Source organism: Arthroderma uncinatum (assembly GCF_011692745.1).
Source record: "Arthroderma uncinatum strain CBS 119779 chromosome Unknown scaffold1, whole genome shotgun sequence".
Classification (NCBI taxonomy): domain Eukaryota; kingdom Fungi; phylum Ascomycota; class Eurotiomycetes; order Onygenales; family Arthrodermataceae; genus Arthroderma; species Arthroderma uncinatum.
In genome coordinates this window covers 643,467-662,377 of record NW_022983863.1, presented here as the reverse complement: position 1 = coordinate 662,377, position 18,911 = coordinate 643,467, and the positions used below count along the sequence as shown (strand labels likewise).

Below are 18,911 nucleotides of genomic sequence, written 5' to 3'. Positions count from 1 at the left end.
GTCATCAGAGGCGGTATCACCCTTTTGGCAAACTGGGTTAAGCCTGTCAAGGAGATACCTAAAGCCTCGCCAACACCTGACGGGACATCTACAAATCTGACGTTTACTGTGTGCCCACCCGTAAGCAGCACGCCTGGATAGAGCGATAGCGGGAATGATGCAAAGGAATTACAGAATATAAACATGTACTAACTATAAAATGAAATCTTCAGTTCTATCAAACATGTGCGACTAGTTACCTGGTCATCTGCTTTCGCTATATCCCAGGTCAATGAAATTACAGACCGGTTTTGCAAAGACGTCCACTTGCATCCGGAGCCCAAGCCTCACTGCCGACAGCAGTCAGGCCGTAAAAGAGATGATTCGGGTCATACTTGGCTTTGATAGCTCGTAAACTCTGGTAGTTGTTTCCGTAAAAGGTATTCTGCCAATCCGGCTGCTGCCAGTTCGCCTCGTTGATATACGCACCCGTCCCTGGGGTGGCGGCTTCGAGCGTGGGAATGATGACGTTGGTCAGCTCGTCTTGTAGCATGATGGCCTCGGCCCATGGCCGGCCTGGCGTCCAAGCGGCAGAAACAATGAGACTCATGAAGGCTCTATGGAAAGCAGGCTCTACTGCGTTGTCTGCCACTGGGGCGACCTCGCGACCTGACCCATTGACGTTCAGGGCCGTGGCGGCAACGATGAACTTCCCGCCATATGTGGTGGCCCGCAAACTGTCAATAATTGCGGACGTGTTGCTCGCCATGTTGGCCCGTGAGACAAAGCGGCCTCCAACGGCGGGGGGGAACGTTTCATTCATGGTCAGAGGCTCCACTGTCTTGGAATATAGCTTAGAGTAGCTCATGCTGTCGGATGTAGAGAATCGCACTGCCTCTTCTGTGATACCAGGTGCAGTCCGTTTGAGGGCCCGCATCATTGGTCGTAGGAGCGTGGTGAGACCATGGCGGCCATATCCTGGCGCCATCATGCCAAAGAGAGTCAGTGTGTCATTTGTGATGATAAACTCGGCCACAATGCCGTGGTTATCGACGAGCGGCTGCAGCTGCTGAAGAAAGACGTGGACTGACTTCCAGTACCGGTCTTGTCCGGAAGCTGTCACCGAATCAAAAGACAATGAGGCTAAAGCAATTTTACCATCAGGGAACACTCGCGCTGTCATAGAGATGACAACACCGTAGGTGCCCCCACCGCCACCACTAAGCGCCCAGTAGAGATCCGTGTTTTGTTCCGGAGTGGCGATGATGTGCTCACCCGCGGCTGTCACCACTTCCCACTCCAATACGTTGTCGGCGGCGAATCCGTAGAGCCCGGACAAGAACGAATGTCCTCCACCTTGGGCGAAGCCTCCAACCAAGCCCACCGTTGCGCATGACCCGACCACGACACGATAGCCGTGCTTCGCCGCAAACTGGGCAGCCTCGCCGCCGGTAATGCCAGCTCCGAACTTGATGGCAGGGCCGGCATATAGTGCTGACTGATAGTTCAGAATCACTTCTTGGGACTTGAGATGGCGAGTCCAGAGAGAGAGTGCGCCTTTGCCTGTACTCTTGCCAAAAAAGCTGATAGTGAGGGGAAAAAAAGAAACAATCAGCACGTCGGAACAATAATGGCGCGGCACTCATCAGGGGGTCACGGTCACAGGGGATCATACTCATGGCCAGTGTTCTTAATAACCACTCTGATGTTCTTCTCTTGCGCGAAGGCCAGTCCCGCGATAATATGATCGGAGTGGCTGACATTGATGGAGTAGCTGGCATAGTTGCCCAGTTCACACGGTGTCGAAATATTGGTAAACGGAGTGCAAGATTGGTTCTGAAACCATATTGACAAGATCTCGGCGGGTTCAGGTGACCTATTTATACATCATTACATCAGTGAATTTGCATAAAGGTAAATAGGCTTGCTTGCTTAGCTATTCGCTTGAGGGTCGTAAGTACATGAGGCCTGGCAAATCCCATCGTTCCGTGATATTGCTACAGGCGGCTTGCGAGAAATCAGGAGAATGGCACACGTGGGCGATGGGGACTGTGGCGAGCAGTCGACCGCTCACGGTCGAGTTCAGGCGATCCCATGCGTCTCGTGTAGGCCATTCCGCATCGCCAGGCAGATAGCGACATGATGATGCAGCCCTCTTGACGACGTTTCCACTAATCGCCCCACCGGAAGCGAGTCCCAGGACCAAGCACGAAGCGATAGACAGGTACATGGACAGGTGCATGGTTCTTTTGTCGGTACGGAGTAGCTTTTTCTAACTTTTTAATGCGTGCTGCATCGCCGATCTTATAATCGTGTCTGCGGCCTCCTTCTACGCCGGCTCCTCCTGCCTCGCTGTTCTAATTTCCAGCTCGTATGGCCGACTGCTGGACCGGACAACATAGGCGGACAACGCAGAGCCTGCCCGATGTTGCTATTGCCCTACTTGCCCTGGCCCCAAGGCGGCGTTGGGCTTCTGCAGGTAAGCATTGCCAAGGCCGTCTATGTCAGGGTCTTCATGCACATAAGCATTGCGGCTGTGAAACCCTGTCTTAACCTTAACGGGGATTAAGTTACCTCCAGGCCCGATTGGACGGAACAAGCCGCCTCTTACTTCCAAACCACGACAGGGGGAGGCCACCGTAGTTAGTAGCGTGCCGGCCGCAACCAGGAATGGTGATCTGCCCCGTTCACGGCGAGTGGATTTTACGGCTGAATCTGCAACCCTTGCGCAACGCTATATTAGGGGGGAAGTGTCGAGTCGCACCAAGAAGAGACACATGGTAAGTTCCGTAGTATAGAAAGGAGGACGACCTACATATCTAGCTGCTATACAATAGTTATCGCTATAACCTGCCACGGGATATCAAAAATCCAAAAATCCGAAACTGTAGTATTTGCAACGATTTATGCACTCTAACTGATAAATATGCCACTGCATACAGAGAAAAATGGAAGACGTTCTATTGGCACTCCCTGTTCTACAGCACGCAATCTACTAGTGGGATAAACATAGAGGAGGCAGAGGAAGCATCGTTGGTATATAGTGTCTATACTCTCGTGTAAAACTGCAGTATCCTAGTCTAAACACCAAGAATGCCTCGTCCTGCCTGTTTCTCTCTTTGGCATCATACAAGTCATATATGCCGCCATGCGTGCAAAAAAATAACCTCTTCTGTAACCTACCAGGGGATTTCAGAGCTGTCAATGACGTTGTAGAACTTTCCAGATGTGTTCTCACGGGTAGCAGCATCAATCTAGTAACAGGTCAACTCGCCGACACAGAGAATTCTCTCAAAGAGTACAGGACTTACCATGTTCATAGACTTCATAACACTGTCGCCGATGGTGTCTGGAGCCTGTTCCATTCCCATAGCTCGCGCACCCGCGTTGCCCATCTCGGTCTGGACCAGGCTGTGTTCATGCCATGTTAGTTACAGCGGAAATACTGGACGCGAAGCGCGGCCATGTGCAATGACGCAGACTTACCCGGGATGGATGGCAAATGCAATGAGATTTTTCTCCTTTGAATGCAGCGCCCTGGGTGTAAGACGTCGATTAGTGACTGCCGGTAGGATCTGGGGGCCGGAGACCTGAGACCTGAGACCCCAGACATCAGACCCAAAGGTAAAGTACATACTGAGTGAAGAAGTTCTGGGCTGCCTTGGAACTGCCATAAGCAGCGACACCGTGGGCCTGGTGGATTTCTAGGCGTGTGATGGAACCAGCGGCGCTCGAGATGGACATCCACTTTGGTGCGGCGGACTTCTCCAATAGCGGCTTTACGGCCTGGTAGAGAACAACGGTGCTGACAGTGTTGACCTGAAAGGCATGGGTTAGGTCGTTGACATCCAGCGTGTCAAACGGCTCAGAGGGAGGGGCGACGCCGGCATTGGCAATGACAACATCAATGTGGTCAACTCCTGCGGCCTTGACTTGCTCGACGGCCTTTTCCGGGTCCGTATTCGACGTGCTCTCAATGCTGACGAGGAGTAGCCGGGAGCCGCTACCGACGGGAGATTTTTTGAGGGCGTCGTACTTGGGGTCGGTGCAGTCACGCACGGTGGCGATGACGGTGTGGTTTGGTCGGAGGAGATATGCCTCGGTCAATGCCTGGCCGATGCCTCTGCCAGCACCAGTAATAAGGACTACAGTCGCGGGGGCCATGGTTGTATGGTGGAGAGGTTTGGGTAAACAAGGGAGAAGGGATAGTGGTTTGGTCCTGGAGTTTTGTGCCTATGGCACGACGGTTTCTTTTATATGAAGCAAGACCATAACTACGAGAGAGGATATGGAAAGCCAATTCTTGGTCACGGAGACGCAGCTTCAAGAAACGGATTTCTAAGCCGCACTGTACCGTGCACAGAGACGCAGGAGCTTCAAGAGATGGATTTCTAAGCCGAACTGTACTCCGTACCATGCACGGAGACGCAGGAGCTTCAAGAAATGGATTTCTAAACCGAACTATAGTTATCATGTAGACGCAGCCAAGACTAATGAATTTTTTCTTGCTTACTTGCTGCGGAGCATGCGGAGTACACCCTATCAGGGGTAATTTCTGTAAAATAGTGACTTGTGACCCCACCCTATATGAGAGTCGTGTTATTATTTAAATCACTGTATCTGATTTTTTGATTGGCCTTTCAGCCACTCAGGCCCCTGTTAGCTTGTGGAGGTGGCAGGGGTGGGCAATGTACTCCTTTGACAAATATTTTATATAATAGGGTGTACGCTCCTCGAGCAGTGAAACATTTAACAAATAACTATATTTATGCAGCCTGCCCAGCATAAGCGCCAAGCATAGGTATTGTAAGGACGTAACGTGGTTCACCACCGAATGACCGCCACCACCTAATGACCGGCGCTTTGGCCACCCCATCCAAATCGCTGCATATATTAAATATCAACCTATTTCAACACAACGTAAATAACAAATTAAATTAGCTATTAAATAACGATAGTAGGGTTCCAAATTACATATAAATTAGTAAGGTTAAGAAAATAAACGAGTGTTGGGCTTGATAACTCGCCCGGAACGGCTTGCCCGGGGTTGGGATAGGAAGGGTGGTATTGAAGGAATAGGATCGATTGGAGCCACCTTCGTAGGTGAAGTCTTCTTCTTTCCTAATCGGGAAAATGAGATAGGGCTTAAGGCGTTCTTTTCAGCCTTCCTGGCCTTCTTGGCCATCCGTTCCGCTGCTTGTTCACCCGCTTTACGCTTCCGTTCAATCGCAGCCTCTGCGCGCTGCGCTGCAGCCTCTTTACGAGCCTCCTCATGGGCTTCCTTTCGCTGCTGTTGCTCTATCAACCTTTGAGCTCTCTTTTCTGCTGCTTCCTGGGCTTTAACATCCTTCTGAATTGTACGCTGAAGCTTTGATTGTTCAGCCTGCGCTATCTTATCTTGTTTTTCATGCTCTATATTAAGAGCCCGTTGCCTGGCTGCTTCAACTTTAGACGGAGAGAAGAACTGCGCCTGGCCAGCCCGTTCCTTATCAAACAAGCCCATTGCTTTACCTCTCTTCCTTTGCTTCTTCTCCATTTGTATTACTGCATGAAGAGACCTGTTCTCATGGGCTAATATCTCATTCTGGAAGACCAGTCTTTCACTAGCATGAATGACCTTTTGAATATTGATTGAGAGGCGCGATTGCCTGCGGTAAACCTTCTTAATTTGACGGCGGAGGCCTCGAACAGTAGTAGGGGTAGGAGGAGCAACCAGGTCTGGAGGGGTAATTGGTCTTCGTTTGAAATATTTTAATATCTGTTCAGGCATGAAGGGGTAGATACCCGTTGTTTGAAATGCAGCCTTAACGTTCTCAGGTGTTACTGCTTTACACCATGCTGTATAAAAGAGCCTCCAGAAATCTCTCTTCCTCATTGATGAATACCCATAGCTGCAACGGAGAAGGGTATCGATCTCTTGGGAGTATGCCTTAGCCAGTGGCCCAAAAACTCCAACATCTAATGGTTGTAATCGATGAGTTGAATGCGGAGGAAGGATTGCAAGAAGGATACGGTTTTTATCTGCGTAGTCGATAAAGCGCATATTGATATGAGAGGAGTGGCCATCAACAATAAGAAGCCTTCTTCCTCTATCAGCCTTTGCCTTCGTATGCTTATTAAATATCTCCAGCCAGCTAAGCCCGTAGTCATCACTGCTCCAGCCGTTGGGTGAGGCTGCAAAATAGGCTGTTTGCTCATGAGGGTTGAAATCATCAAGCCATGTATCTTGTAGATCTCCTTCTCCCTTATAAATCAGTGTAGGAGGAATCCTTTCACCATCTGCAGAGATGGCAGCAAGAAGAGAAATAAACTCGCGATTTCCATCATGAATAGCACCTATCTGCTTTCGTTTAAGCTGCTCAATAGGGACGATACGTTTGACTGCCTGACCTAGGCCAATAAGGAACCCTTTTTCATCGAAATTATAGGTGTTTTCTGGAGTAATATTATATTTTGAAATCATCAATTCAAGCTAGGAAGAGGTCAGTATTTAAAGATATTGATATCGATTTGATCACTAACATGCTCAAAGTAATGCGCAAAATAAGAGGAGTTATCAGCAACCTTGCGTTTTTGATCGATAGTCTTTAAATAAAGGCTCTTTATCTGGTTATGATATCTCTCGCAGAACCGCGCCACCCAGTTCAACCCAACAGGCTCTTTTGTTATCTCATATACCAAATTCCGGAGTATTTGAGGTGTAGGAGATAGGCCACGTAGAGATAGGCGATTTATATGCTTTAAAAGCTCTTTTTCTTGAGCAGTTGTAAGCTTCTTGTGATGTTGGGATATTGCTTCACTTCTTGAGGTAGTGACTCCTTGAAACCGCCGTGTGAGCGTTTTTCGATCGATTCCGTATCTTTTTGCAGTCTGGGTATAATTAGGGGCTTCTTGGGCCTTTAAATCTGCAATTGCTAAAGCAATTGCAGCTTCATTAACCATATTACGGCTGTTGCGAGTGGTTGTTGTTGATACGCATGAATCTTTGTTGGGGCGGTCATTGGGTGGTAGCGGTCATTCGGTGGTGGCTTACGTTACTCGGAAAAATATACCGGCGGCCGTTTCGCGCTAATTTGCAACATTCCACTGCTCGAGGAGATGGCCAACCAACCGAAAACCTAACTACATGGGTGTAGATAGACAAGTATTATCGCACTTTGTCCGTTTGCCTACTGCAAGTAAGCATGTAGCTATTCGTTTACTCTGACATCCATCGGCTTACATGCCGACGGGATTGTGTGCTGATCCTTGGTGGCTTTCAAAATGGTAACGGCGCCGTGCTGCTCTTCAGCCCTTGCTTGGTCTTGGTGGAATTGATACAGAGGGCTGAGCATGCTCTGGTAATCATTTATATCTGCTTGAGTGCCGTCTGCATTACTGGAGCAGGTAATCCTCCATCCAAGAGGGTCACTTGCGCAAATCCATCACCATGAATCACACAATGCGCTTCACTTCCATGAGTGGGATCCCCATAAATCTCGACATGCTCTCCTTCGCTTCCGTCCTGGCCGGCACCTTTGTCTTGTATTGCCTCGGATTGGCTGTTTACAGACTCTACCTCTCGCCCATTGCGAAATTCCCCGGCCCTAAATTGGCGGCCGTGACGCATTGGTATGAAGTGTACCATGATCTCTTCGCGAAAGGCACCGGTGGCCAGTTTACTTGGGAGATTAAACGGATGCATGAAAAGTACGGCCCTATTGTCCGCATCAACCCGGACGAGCTGCACATAGACGATCCCGAATACTGGAACGACATCTACTGCAGCAGCACTATATCCAGGCCCATGGACAAGCCACCCAAGTTCAAGTACCGCTTCGGCATCCCAGAAGCAACCTTCAGTACGAGCTTGGCCGAGCAGCATCGCGAGAGGCGCGCTGCTCTGTCCCCGTTCTTTTCTAAACAACATATTCGCACCCTCAACGACAAGCTCTTGGAAATAGTTGAGCGCATCTCGCACCGTCTGTCGACCGAGTATGCCGGCACTGGCCAGGTCATCAGCGTTTCAGATATGTGGTCCAGCATGACGTGCGACGTCATTACAGACCTGGCCTTCAACCGTTCCGCAAACTGCTCCGCTGCACCCGAATTCAAGTCACCACTTTCCCTAGGTATGCGGAGCCTCGTCTGGACCTCTCACTGGAACGCCCATTTCAAGTTTCTCGTCGACGTCATGGACTGGATTCCCGAGGGCATACTGGGCTTTCTCGCGCCGCCAATGAAGCCCCTCTTAGACTACCGAATCGTAAGTGTGGCATTGGAGTGTGTTTGTCGTTGAAGAGCTTGGACGCTAATAATATCCGGCGGGAAAAGGCAACTAGAAATCAGATCAGGGACATTTTGTCGGGCAAAAATGAAAAGAGCATTGACGCGTCTCATTCCACCGTCTTTCACGGCATTCTTGCATCCAATCTGCCCGCAAGCGACCTGGCCCTTAGAAGACTAACCGACGAAGCCATCAGTCTAAACGGTGCGGGAATGGAGACAACTAAATGGGCACTAACTGTCGCTACATTTCACATCTTGGACCAGCCTGCCATCCAAGCTCGTCTCAAAGCTGAATTGACGGAAGCTATGCCCGACCCTAGCGTCATCCTCTCGTGGGCCGAACTTGAGAAGTTGCCATATTTGTCAGGTATCATATCTGAAAGTAAGCTCCAAATCTACATAGTCTGAATTAAATCTTCCAGGTATTAACAGACATGCGCAGGTCTGCGCCTTTCATATGGCCAAGTTCAGCGCATTCCGCGGGTCAACCGCCTCCACGCCTGGAAGTACGGCGACTGGGTAATTCCACCAGGCGTTACTGTGGGCATGGATGCGTTCCACGTACACGTCAATGAAGATGTTTACCCGGAACCACTCGTATTTAAACCCGAGAGATGGCTGAATAACCCCAGAGGACCGGATGGGGTCAAGCCTCTTTCCAACTACATGGTCTCCTTCAGCCGTGGATCTCGAGTCTGTCTGGGCATGTCCCTGGCATACATGGAACTCTACGTCGCCCTAGCCACAATCTTCCGTCGGCACAATCTGGAGCTGTTTGAGACCATTCGAAGTGATGCCGACTTTGTCTTGGATTTTGTGGTGCCGGTGCCAAGGCTGGAAAGCAAAGGCGTTCGGGTCATCGTGAAAGCTTGAAGCTGGAGATGTGTGGCGCCTGATGTACGTGAGGACAGTTCGTGGGATAGCTTCATGTTAGAAGACGTGATGAATGGTATTCTGTCGAAATTGCGAAAGTTGTTACTTACAGGCCATAAATTAAAACCTACTTATACTTGGCACGGATACGGTTAGACATGTACGTTCTTGTTGATGGAATTGCACATATACTGCTACTACCTTGATACCATCTCAACACACTCCCAAGGACTGACCAATAAGTGTGTTGCTGTCTTTGCCTAGCTGTGGGCTTCACCTCCCACTTTACAACGTTTTGCGTTACGGTGACAAACAAGATGCAGATAATGTTTCGCACGCCCAGCCTTATTACCGGTCCAACTATTGCCATAAAGCTGCTCATGCGCGGTCGGCAACATCCAACAACTACACTCCTCACACCGCCATGACCACTATTAGGGTTCAGAGAGGTATTGCCCTCTAGATATTTGTACAGTAATTCTTCCCTTTTGTGCCATATGATGCTGTCAGATTCGAAGTGGTGTACTATGAAGATCTATAGAACTACTCTGCAGCCATTGGAAACCCCAAACCAGACTCATGGACCGGATAGCAGGTGTTTGTTAATTCAGAACGCGACGAAGAAATGCCACCTGGGCGTCAAACACCTTTATGGAGTCCTGCCCGCTCAAAATGTCCATATGGCCTTTGTTTGGGACAGTGAGCAGCTGTTTCTGTCCTTGGAAGACGTCATAAACCAACGACCTTTGCAGTTGAGTCGGCGAGATCAGGTCATCTGAGCCGTTGACGACCATGACGGGTGTGGGGGATACGAAGCGCATGAGCTCGAAGGGTTTGAAGGCCGCAATGTGGTAGTAGCTACTTAGCGTCGTATCTGGTCTGAAGGTAGGCTGGACTTCGACGGCTCTGGCGATGATGTCATGTACGTTCTCATTGATGAAGCCGGTTCCAAAGCCGGCCGGTTGCTCCCCTGAGTCGGTCAGCATGGGGAGGTAGACAGGCTTGTTCCCACTCAGGCGAGACTCGCGGTCCTTCATAGACTTTGTCAGGACCTGGCGCCATTTGGTGAATTCCCAAATGGTCAGCGGGGAGACAGCTATGACGGCTTTGGCGCGCTTATCTAGCGCAGCAGAACACAGGGCCACCATCCCGCTGAAAGAGTAGCCCCAGAAGGCGATACGGCCTGGGTCTACTGAAGGCTGGCCCTTGAGAAAAGTGAGGGCATCATAATAGTCCTCCATATTCTTAGTTGGGTGTATCTCATTTCGTGGCGTACCATCGCTGGCTCCGACTGATCTCGGGTCGTAGCTCAGTACTGTGAAGCCGGCGGCATGGAAGTGTTCAGCCACGTCGTCGATAATGGTCTCTTTGACGATGTTAAACTAAATTTCTAATTAGCTTCTGAATATTGCAAGTGATGGCTTCTCACAGCGGGGACCGCTCGTCCATTCCATACCCCTGGCGTCATGATGATGGCGGGACTCCTTGGAGCCCCCGAGAAGAGATACCCCCGGAGCACAAGCCCGTCGAGTGTCTTGATCTCAACGTCTTCCCTGGACTTCATGACTGCGATCTGTTTTAATGGTGTTGTTATATGCGGGCTTCGTGTATGAATGAGCAGCAATTGCAGTAGAAGTGCGGTAGAGCTTAGATATGAATATTGATATTCTATGCCACAATTTCAGGTTAACTATGTAAAGGCAGCATCGATACCATAAAGATAAGCAATCTTGGCTTTCATGCTGCAAGAACTCAGTAGCCAGACTATGTTCACGACTCTCGGTCACAGCATGTAAGCATGGTCGGGCTGCAACTAAGCTTCCGGTCACAGCATGTAAGCAGGGTCGGGCTGCAGCTAAGCTCCCGGTCACAGCATGTTAGCAGGGCCGGGCCGCAACTCTCCCAGTTAAATCCAGTTATTTGCCAATTCCTGGTTATTACGGAGTATTCTCATGCATATAAGCAACGTGGGCTCTACCTATAAGCCGAATCGACAGGGGGCCACTACACTATTTTTGGCAATTCGTTCTAACGCTTAACTACGTAAGTAGTGGAGCCATACGTTTACGATACTAAGATTGGTTTGGGGAGGCTTGTATTTTGATCTTTGGAGTGAGGCGCAGGCCAAATCGCTGTTGATAATAAGAGTAGCCTCCGCGGCAAAATGCTAGAGTCATTCACAAGTAGTTATTTGATACGAAAAATAACGGCTTTGTTTTGCCTCTAGGTTCCTCATTAAATTATCCTGCCTGTGTGGAAAGGACAGAAATACAATGGCAACCAGTTCTCCAACAATCCTTTCTAGTCCCATAGACTCTGAGACGACAAGCAAGTATTCTGGCGATGAGAGTTTCTCTGTGCTGTCCCATGAAGCGCGTGGATCTGGTCATACACATGATCACCGTACCCAGGTGCCCATTGCCGTCGTTGGCATGGGCTGTCGTCTCCCCGGCCACAGCAACTCTCCCACAGCTCTATGGGATTTTCTACAACGAGGCGGTATCGCTAAGAATGAACCGCCAAAGACTAGGTTTAGCCTTGCTGGCCATTACGACGGAACTAAACGGCCGCGGACCATGAAGTCGCCCGGCGGCATGTTCATGGAGGATGTGAATCCCGAAGTCTTCGACGGTCAGTTTTTCAATATCAGCCGGACCGACTGCATTGCCATGGACCCTCAGCAACGCCAAATACTCGAGGTGGCTTATGAATGTCTCGAGAACGCGGGAGTACCTCTGGAGCAACTGAGCGGCACCAGGACTGGTGTTATCGTCGGTACAAATTTCATCGGTATGTCTTGATTTCGCCTAACCTCTTTGTTACTAAAACAGGGGCTGACAAAATTTGGTAACTAACTGATTAGACTACAACGCGATCCAAAATCGCGATCCCGAAGACAGGGCTGACTCTATTACGAGCGGTGTTGCTTCGTCCATTTTAAGCAACCGAGTGAGCCATTTTTTGAACATAAATGGTCCCAGGTACGTACATGAAGCATTCTCCCGATTTGTTCACTGCGTACTTAGTTTGCAGTGACCCATTCTAACTTCCTTCACAGCATGACGATTGATACCGCGTGCTCAGCCAGTCTGGTCTCAGTCGATGTGGCATGTCGTTACCTCGACAGCTTTGGAGCAGATGCCATGCTCGTCGGAGGTGCCAATATGTGGCTCACGCCTGAACACAACGAGGAGATTGGCATGATGCATATGACACAATCGGCCTCGGGCAAATGCCACAGCTTTGACGCCAAGGCCGATGGATATGTTAAAGCCGAAGGAATTAACGTTGTATACCTGAAACGATTAAGCGACGCCATACGTGATGGTAACCCAATCAGAGCCGTGATCCGCGGAACAGCCGCGAATGCCTCCGGCCGTACCGCGGGTATCGCCAATCCCAGCTCCGATGCCCAGGCCGCCGTCACCAGGACAGCCTATAAGAACGCTGGTATTAAAGACTTTCACTTAACCCAATTCCTGGAGTGTCACGGAACTGGAACCCTCGCTGGAGATCCGGTAGAGGTGCGAGGCGCAGCCTCTGTGTTTGCCCAAGGCCGTGAGGACGGCCAGGAGCTAGTGATCGGGTCTATTAAAAGCAATATCGGTCACTCAGGAGCCGCTGCTGGACTTTCCGGACTACTCAAAGCAACTTTGGCTCTGGAGAGCGGGATCATTCCCGGGAACCCGACATTCACTGAGCCAAACCCAAACATTGACTGGAAGGTATCTCGTGTTAGAGCCTCCAGGACGTCGGTTAAATGGCCAGGCACATCCATTATTCGACGTGCCAGTCTGAACTCCTTTGGCTTTGGAGGTGCCAACGCACACGCGGTTCTTGAGAATAGCTCCGTTTCCCGCCATATATCATCGTACAAGCAAGTAACGACTGATTTTTTTGATGATGATGACGAGGAAGAGGCATCAACTGGCAACAAGCCCACTCCAACGCTACTGGTGTTTTCGGCCAATGATCAATCTTCCCTGAAAAATTACACCAAGTCACTCTCCTCCCATCTTCTCAATCCTATGGTATCTATCAACGTCGAAGACTTAGCCTACACACTCTCGGAGAGGAGAACTAGGCACTATTATAGGGGGTTTGCTATTTCACGTTCAAGCAAGGCCACTTTCAGTGACGAGAGCCTGGTCTTTGGAAAACAGGCGCCGTCCCCTCCTCGTATCGGATTTGTATTCACTGGTCAAGGTGCGCAGTGGTCACAGATGGGAGCAGACCTCGTCAATGACTTCCCATTGGCCAAGAAGGTCATACAAGAGCTGGACGAGGTCCTTCAGGCACTTGTTGAGCCGCCTTCTTGGTCGCTTCTTGAAGAGTTAAGTCAGCCTCGAGACGGAGATGCATTGCGACAGCCTGAGTTCTCTCAACCTCTCGTGACGGCTCTGCAACTTGCGCTGATGGAAGTCTTGGAGGATTGGGGTATACATCCAAAGGCAGTTGTTGGCCACTCATCCGGCGAGATCGCGGCCGCGGCTGCAGCAGGTCTGATGACACATTCTGATGCCATCAAGACGGCCTATTACCGTGGCCAGGCAGCCAAGAAGGTCGGCGCTAGTTCTGAACCCGTGGGCATGCTTGCGGTTGGCGTTGGGCCCGAAGTACTTAGCAAGTATCTACGAACAGATGAGGCTGGGGTTCAGATTGCCTGCTACAACAGCCCGAGCAGTTTGACCATTTCGGGAACTGTCTCGTCATTGAAGAGTCTAAGTGATCGCTTGCAGGCTGATGGCCACTTCGCTCGGGCGCTTCGTGTTGACCTTGCATATCACTCAAGCCACATGAAAGAGATTGGGGAGGTATACGAAGCCATGTTGTTGAACGATGAAATGTTCGAGAAGAAGCCAAACTTTGACGGCAAACCACGCATCCAAATGTTCAGCTCTGTTACGGGAAAGATGCTACTGCCTACTGACACTCTTGATGCGGCTTACTGGAAGAGAAATATGGTCTCCCCCGTGCAGTTTACGCAGGCCGCTTCCGAGTTGTTGAGTGACACGGAAGCCGGTGGAGACTTTATTATCGAACTCGGACCTAGCAACGCTCTATCGGGTCCGCTTACACAGATTAAGAAGAGTCTTTCTGGCCCTGCTGGTGAAGCGCAGTACACCTCAGCATTGAAGCGAGGTGCTGAATCAACGCTCCCCCTGTACGATGCTGCAGGAAAGCTCTTCCTCGCTGGCGGTTCTGTCGACTTGAATCGGGTGAACCGCATACAGAAGCATAGCGCCAAGGTTGTTATTGATCTGCCTAATTATGCTTGGAACCACTCAACCAGCTATTGGCACGAGACGAGGGCTAGTAAAGATTGGAGATTCAAGAAATTCGTCAACCACGACCTCATTGGCTCCAAGATACTCGGAACTGCTTGGCAGGCACCCGTTTTTAAAAAGGTTCTCAAGATTGCCGATATTCCATGGGTGCGAGACCACAAACTCGGCAGCGATGTCGTGTTCCCTGCGGCTGGATATGTCGCCATGGCGGTCGAAGCCATGTATCAGACTGCTATGGTGACGCAGTGGGGTGAAAAGGCACCCGCTCGCTACCGTTTCCGACTGCGCGACGTGAAGCTTCTTCGTGCCCTGGTTTTGGAAGAGGATGTTGATACCAGGCTGACGCTGGCACTTACGCCCGCTAAGACCGGAACGACGCGATCTTGGTATGAATATCGAGTGTGCTCTGTGCACGACGGTGTGGACATCGATAATATACACAGCTCGGGGCTTGTTTGCATCGAAACTGACTACCAAGACACCAAGGCCGCTCCCGGCGAGGTTGCGCCTCTTGAGCTCGCGACACCTGTGCGAGTATGGTACAAGGCGTTGGCCGATATGGGATACAACTTTGGCCCATGCTTCCAGAAGCATCTGATGCTCGAGGCCTCAGTAGGCAAGCGAAAAACTCGTTCTATGGTTAACCTTGAGCCTCCTCCATCCATCCCAGATGGTCAGTCATCCTATCCACTACACCCTGCAGTTATGGATGCCTGCTTCCAGGCCGCATCTCCGGCCCTGTGGAATGGTGACTTGCCCCCACCTGGGGCCTCAGTGCTCGTGCCCAAAATCATTGACAGCATCGTCATCGAGGCAGGCTCAGACCTACCTGTTGAGGGTATGGCCAACTCTACTGCCAGCTTTCTGGGCGTTGGTGATCCTGAGAACCCTCGCAATTACGCCACCAACGTTGATGTATACAACTCTAAAGACGGTACCTTCCTCTTCCAAATGAAGGGTTTGGCTTCAGCCGAGATCCAAACCACCGATGACGAGAAGACCGCTCATACATTCACACGTGTGGCCTGGGATGCAGACATCACGCTTCTGATGGCAAGTGAAACATCAGAAGCACAAGATTGGTTCAAAAACAAGTCTACTCAAAATATCCTGGACCTTGTTGCGCACAAGAAGCCTAACCTGAAAGTCCTAGAGCTGAACATGACGCCCGAAGACGCCTCCAGTCTTTGGATTCAGGATATGGAGACTATTAATCCAATCAGAGCTGCCTGCTCTGAGATTCATCTGGCTATGCTTGAGCCCAAAACCTTGATTGGTGCTCAGGAGCGCATGTCGGCGCATTCACCAAGCCCACAGTTCCATTTGATAAATGTATCCAAACCAGCAGCTGTCGCCACAGACGTCAAGTTTGACCTGGCAATAGTCAAGGCAATCTCAAAATCAGAAGCCGAAGAAGCGCACATCATAGACAGCCTTTGCATCTCTGTTCGAGAGGGAGGATTCGTTCTGGCCATCGGCTTCAACGAAACGGTGCTTGGACGCCTCGGTAAGACGGTAGCATTGGGTGAAAATGTTTGCATCTGTCAGGTTCGCAAAGATATCTCTGGAGATGAAGCGCACGGGTCGATCACCCATGTCAGCCTCCTTGGCCCCTCGATGCAGCAGGAGTCATGCATGATTGGCAAGGTAGCGGACACACTCTCCCAGAATAAATGGATTGTGTACCGCGGTTCCGATCCCCTGAAGGAAATCACATCCAGTGAGACAGTGGTCATCATTCTCGATGAGCTCTTCCACACCGTCATGGATCGTCTTGAAGACCGCCAGTGGGATATTATCAAGCACCTCACCCGCCAGCGATGCCGGCTTCTGTGGGTCACCACCGGGGCTCACCTCTCCGTTACGGATCCCACCAAAGCGGCTATTGTTGGCCTCTTCCGTACCATCCGCGCAGAGGAGCAGCTCGACTTTGCAACTCTTGACGTGGAGAGCGCCACTGGGCCCGCGACCGTTGGTGCTATTTCTACCTGCCTCAAGCAGCTCTGCGCCGCGGTATCTGATCCCGATGCTCCTAGAGATCTAGATTTTGTCGAGCGTGGTGGTGTCGTGTGCATCAGTCGTCTTTTGCCGGATAAGAACCTCACCGCAGTCCAGAGTGACGAGTTAAGCGTGCGTCCTACCGAAGTGGTAGACATCCATGCATGCAAGACGCTCGTGACGTTACGTTGTGAACGACTCGGCAACCTTGACGCTGTGCACTTTGGCGAGGTAGAGCCCGAGGTTTCGCCGTTGGCTGACGGCACGCTGGAGGTAGAAGTTTACGCCGCTGGCTTGAACTACAAAGATGTAGTCGTGACCATGGGCATTGTTCCTGGTGATGAGACGGCTCTAGGACACGAGGCCGCGGGGGTCGTTACTAGAGTTGCTTCCGGCGTGTCGGATTTCGTACCAGGGGATCGCGTGGTTCTCTTTGGTAAAGGATGCTTTGCGAATCGCATGCGGACGACACCTGCCAGAGTGCACCGTATCCCCGCCAACATGTCATTTGAAGAGGCGGCTACCCTGTCCGTTGTGTATTTGACGAGCATGCACTCGCTGTTTGACCTCGCCAATCTTTCTGCTGGCAAGCGCCTCCTCATCCACTCCGCTGCCGGTGGCGTGGGCATTGCCGCCATCCAGCTCGCAAAGTATGTTGGTGCTGACGTCTTCACCACGGTTGGAACCCCCGAGAAGAGAGAGTTCCTCAGGTCGACGTTTGGCCTGAGCGATGACCGCATCTTCAATTCGCGCAACACCGACTTCGCTGCCGAGATTCTGGCGGCCACCGGCGGAGCTGGGGTGGATGTTGTGCTCAACTCACTGACGGGTGACATGTTGGATGAATCATTCCGTATTCTAGCAGATGGAGGCATCATGGTCGAGATTGGCAAGAAGGACATTCTCGATCGTGGGAACCTTTGCATGGCCCCGTTCGACCGCAACATCTCCTTCAGGGCCGTAGACCTATCTCCTGAGAGAGCCCCCGATGCACTCGTTGCTAGGCATTTGTCCAAGCTGTTTGAGCTTATAAATGACGGCCATGTCGCACCTATCAACCCCATCCACCGATTCTCATGGTCAGATATTCCATCTGCAATCCGCTTTCTCCGATCGGGCAAACACATGGGGAAGATTGTGCTGTCTGATGGCGGCGCCGACGCCAAGATCCATGCACCTGTAAGCATTGATCTCCAACTTAGCGCTTTATAACATGCCACGATGTTACAAGGTCACTTACTGAAACTGATATGTTTATAGATCCGACGATCTCCTAAAAATCTCTCCTTCCGAGACGATGGCTGCTATCTTATTATTGGTGGCCTCCGAGGTCTCTGTGCTTCCCTCGCCATATACCTGGCCAAGGCTGGGGCAAAGCATCTCGCGGTAATGTCGCGCAGTGGATATGCGGATGACAAGTCTCGGCACATTGTCAAGCAGATCAATGGGCTTGGAGCCCACATTGATCTTCTAACAGCCGATGTCACGGTGGCGGACGATGTTCAGAGGGCTTTCCAGGAGACCAAGGTGCCTATTGCCGGTATTATTCAAGGCGCAATGGTCCTGCGGGTAAGATATGCTATGCAATCCGCACACCTCAAAACAAGCCCAAGAAGCTAACTCTTTTCTTCTAGGACCGGCCATTTGACTCTATGACTCTCAAAGAGTATCATGAGGCCGTTCAGTGCAAAATCCAAGGCACATGGAATCTGCACAGCGCCGCTGAAGCTATGAACCTCGACCTCGACTTCTTCACATTGCTCTCCAGTATCTCCGGTGTTATCGGGAATCGCGGTCAAGCAAACTACGCTGCTGCCAACGTCTTCCTAGACGCCTTTGCTGCTTTCCGCCAGGCTCGTGGGCAGCGCGCCTGCTCCGTGGACCTCGGCGTCATCGAGGATGCTGGTGTGATTGCTGAAAACGCGAAGTTACATGAGCAGTTCGATTGGCGCACGTTCAAGGGCATTAACGACGGCCTGCTGCGTAAAATCCTATATCTATCCATTTTGCAACAGCAGGAACTCTCGCCACCAAGCCTTGCCTCTAGAGCGCAGATGATCACGGGCCTGATATATCCGCAGCCTGTTGATTCCATCCTGAAGTCTGACGCGCGATTCTCTGCTCTGTTTACTAGCCAGAACCATGGTGGTGGCGATGCTGCAGCTAAAAGCGGCGGAGGAGGGAACGCGGAGGTGCAGGGACTCCTACTCCTTCTTCGAACGAAGTCGACAGATACGGCGGCGATACAAAAGGCGACGGTAGAGGCGGTGAATGGATGCTTCGTCCGCATGCTGCGACTGGCAGAGCCAATGGACCCGGCCCGACCGCTAGCTGTGTATGGCATCGACTCACTTGCTGCGGTTGAGGTTCGTAACTGGGTCAGGGCGGAGCTGGGTGCGCTGGTGACCACGCTTGATATCATGAATGCGACGTCATTGACGACATTCTGCGACAAGATTATTACTAAGATGGCTAATGGAGAAGAGAAGAAGTGAGTATTGCATT

General features: G+C 50.9%; 5 protein-coding genes across 5 annotated transcripts; 2 read left to right on the top strand and 3 right to left on the bottom strand.

The window, feature by feature from the left end:
• Positions 1–277: 277 nt before the first annotated feature.
• GIQ15_00208 (uncharacterized protein) lies at positions 278–2,221 on the bottom strand (the record flags this gene model as incomplete). The annotated part of the gene is made up of 3 exons (XM_033547625.1): positions 278–1,562; positions 1,655–1,855; positions 1,941–2,221. The coding sequence occupies 3 exons, from the start codon at positions 2,219–2,221 to the stop codon at positions 278–280; spliced, it is 1,767 nt and encodes a 588-aa protein (XP_033408576.1).
• A 937-nt stretch (positions 2,222–3,158) lies between these two features.
• Positions 3,159–4,143, bottom strand: GIQ15_00207 (putative aflatoxin biosynthesis ketoreductase nor-1; the record flags this gene model as incomplete). The annotated part of the gene is made up of 4 exons (XM_033547624.1): positions 3,159–3,233; positions 3,291–3,390; positions 3,466–3,576; positions 3,617–4,143. 4 exons carry the CDS (start codon positions 4,141–4,143, stop codon positions 3,159–3,161), a joined length of 813 nt encoding a protein of 270 aa, XP_033408575.1.
• A 3,277-nt stretch (positions 4,144–7,420) lies between these two features.
• On the top strand, positions 7,421–9,120 carry GIQ15_00206 (putative cytochrome P450; the record flags this gene model as incomplete). Its single annotated transcript, XM_033547623.1, has 3 exons — positions 7,421–8,224; positions 8,293–8,629; positions 8,690–9,120. 3 exons carry the CDS (start codon positions 7,421–7,423, stop codon positions 9,118–9,120), a joined length of 1,572 nt encoding a protein of 523 aa, XP_033408574.1.
• A 602-nt stretch (positions 9,121–9,722) lies between these two features.
• On the bottom strand, positions 9,723–10,684 carry GIQ15_00205 (uncharacterized protein; the record flags this gene model as incomplete). Its single annotated transcript, XM_033547622.1, has 2 exons — positions 9,723–10,502; positions 10,577–10,684. 2 exons carry the CDS (start codon positions 10,682–10,684, stop codon positions 9,723–9,725), a joined length of 888 nt encoding a protein of 295 aa, XP_033408573.1.
• A 709-nt stretch (positions 10,685–11,393) lies between these two features.
• GIQ15_00204 (Lovastatin diketide synthase LovF 17) lies at positions 11,394–18,901 on the top strand (the record flags this gene model as incomplete). Its single annotated transcript, XM_033547621.1, has 5 exons — positions 11,394–11,910; positions 11,984–12,101; positions 12,179–17,585; positions 17,667–17,975; positions 18,041–18,901. 5 exons carry the CDS (start codon positions 11,394–11,396, stop codon positions 18,899–18,901), a joined length of 7,212 nt encoding a protein of 2,403 aa, XP_033408572.1.
• Positions 18,902–18,911: the final 10 nt, after the last annotated feature.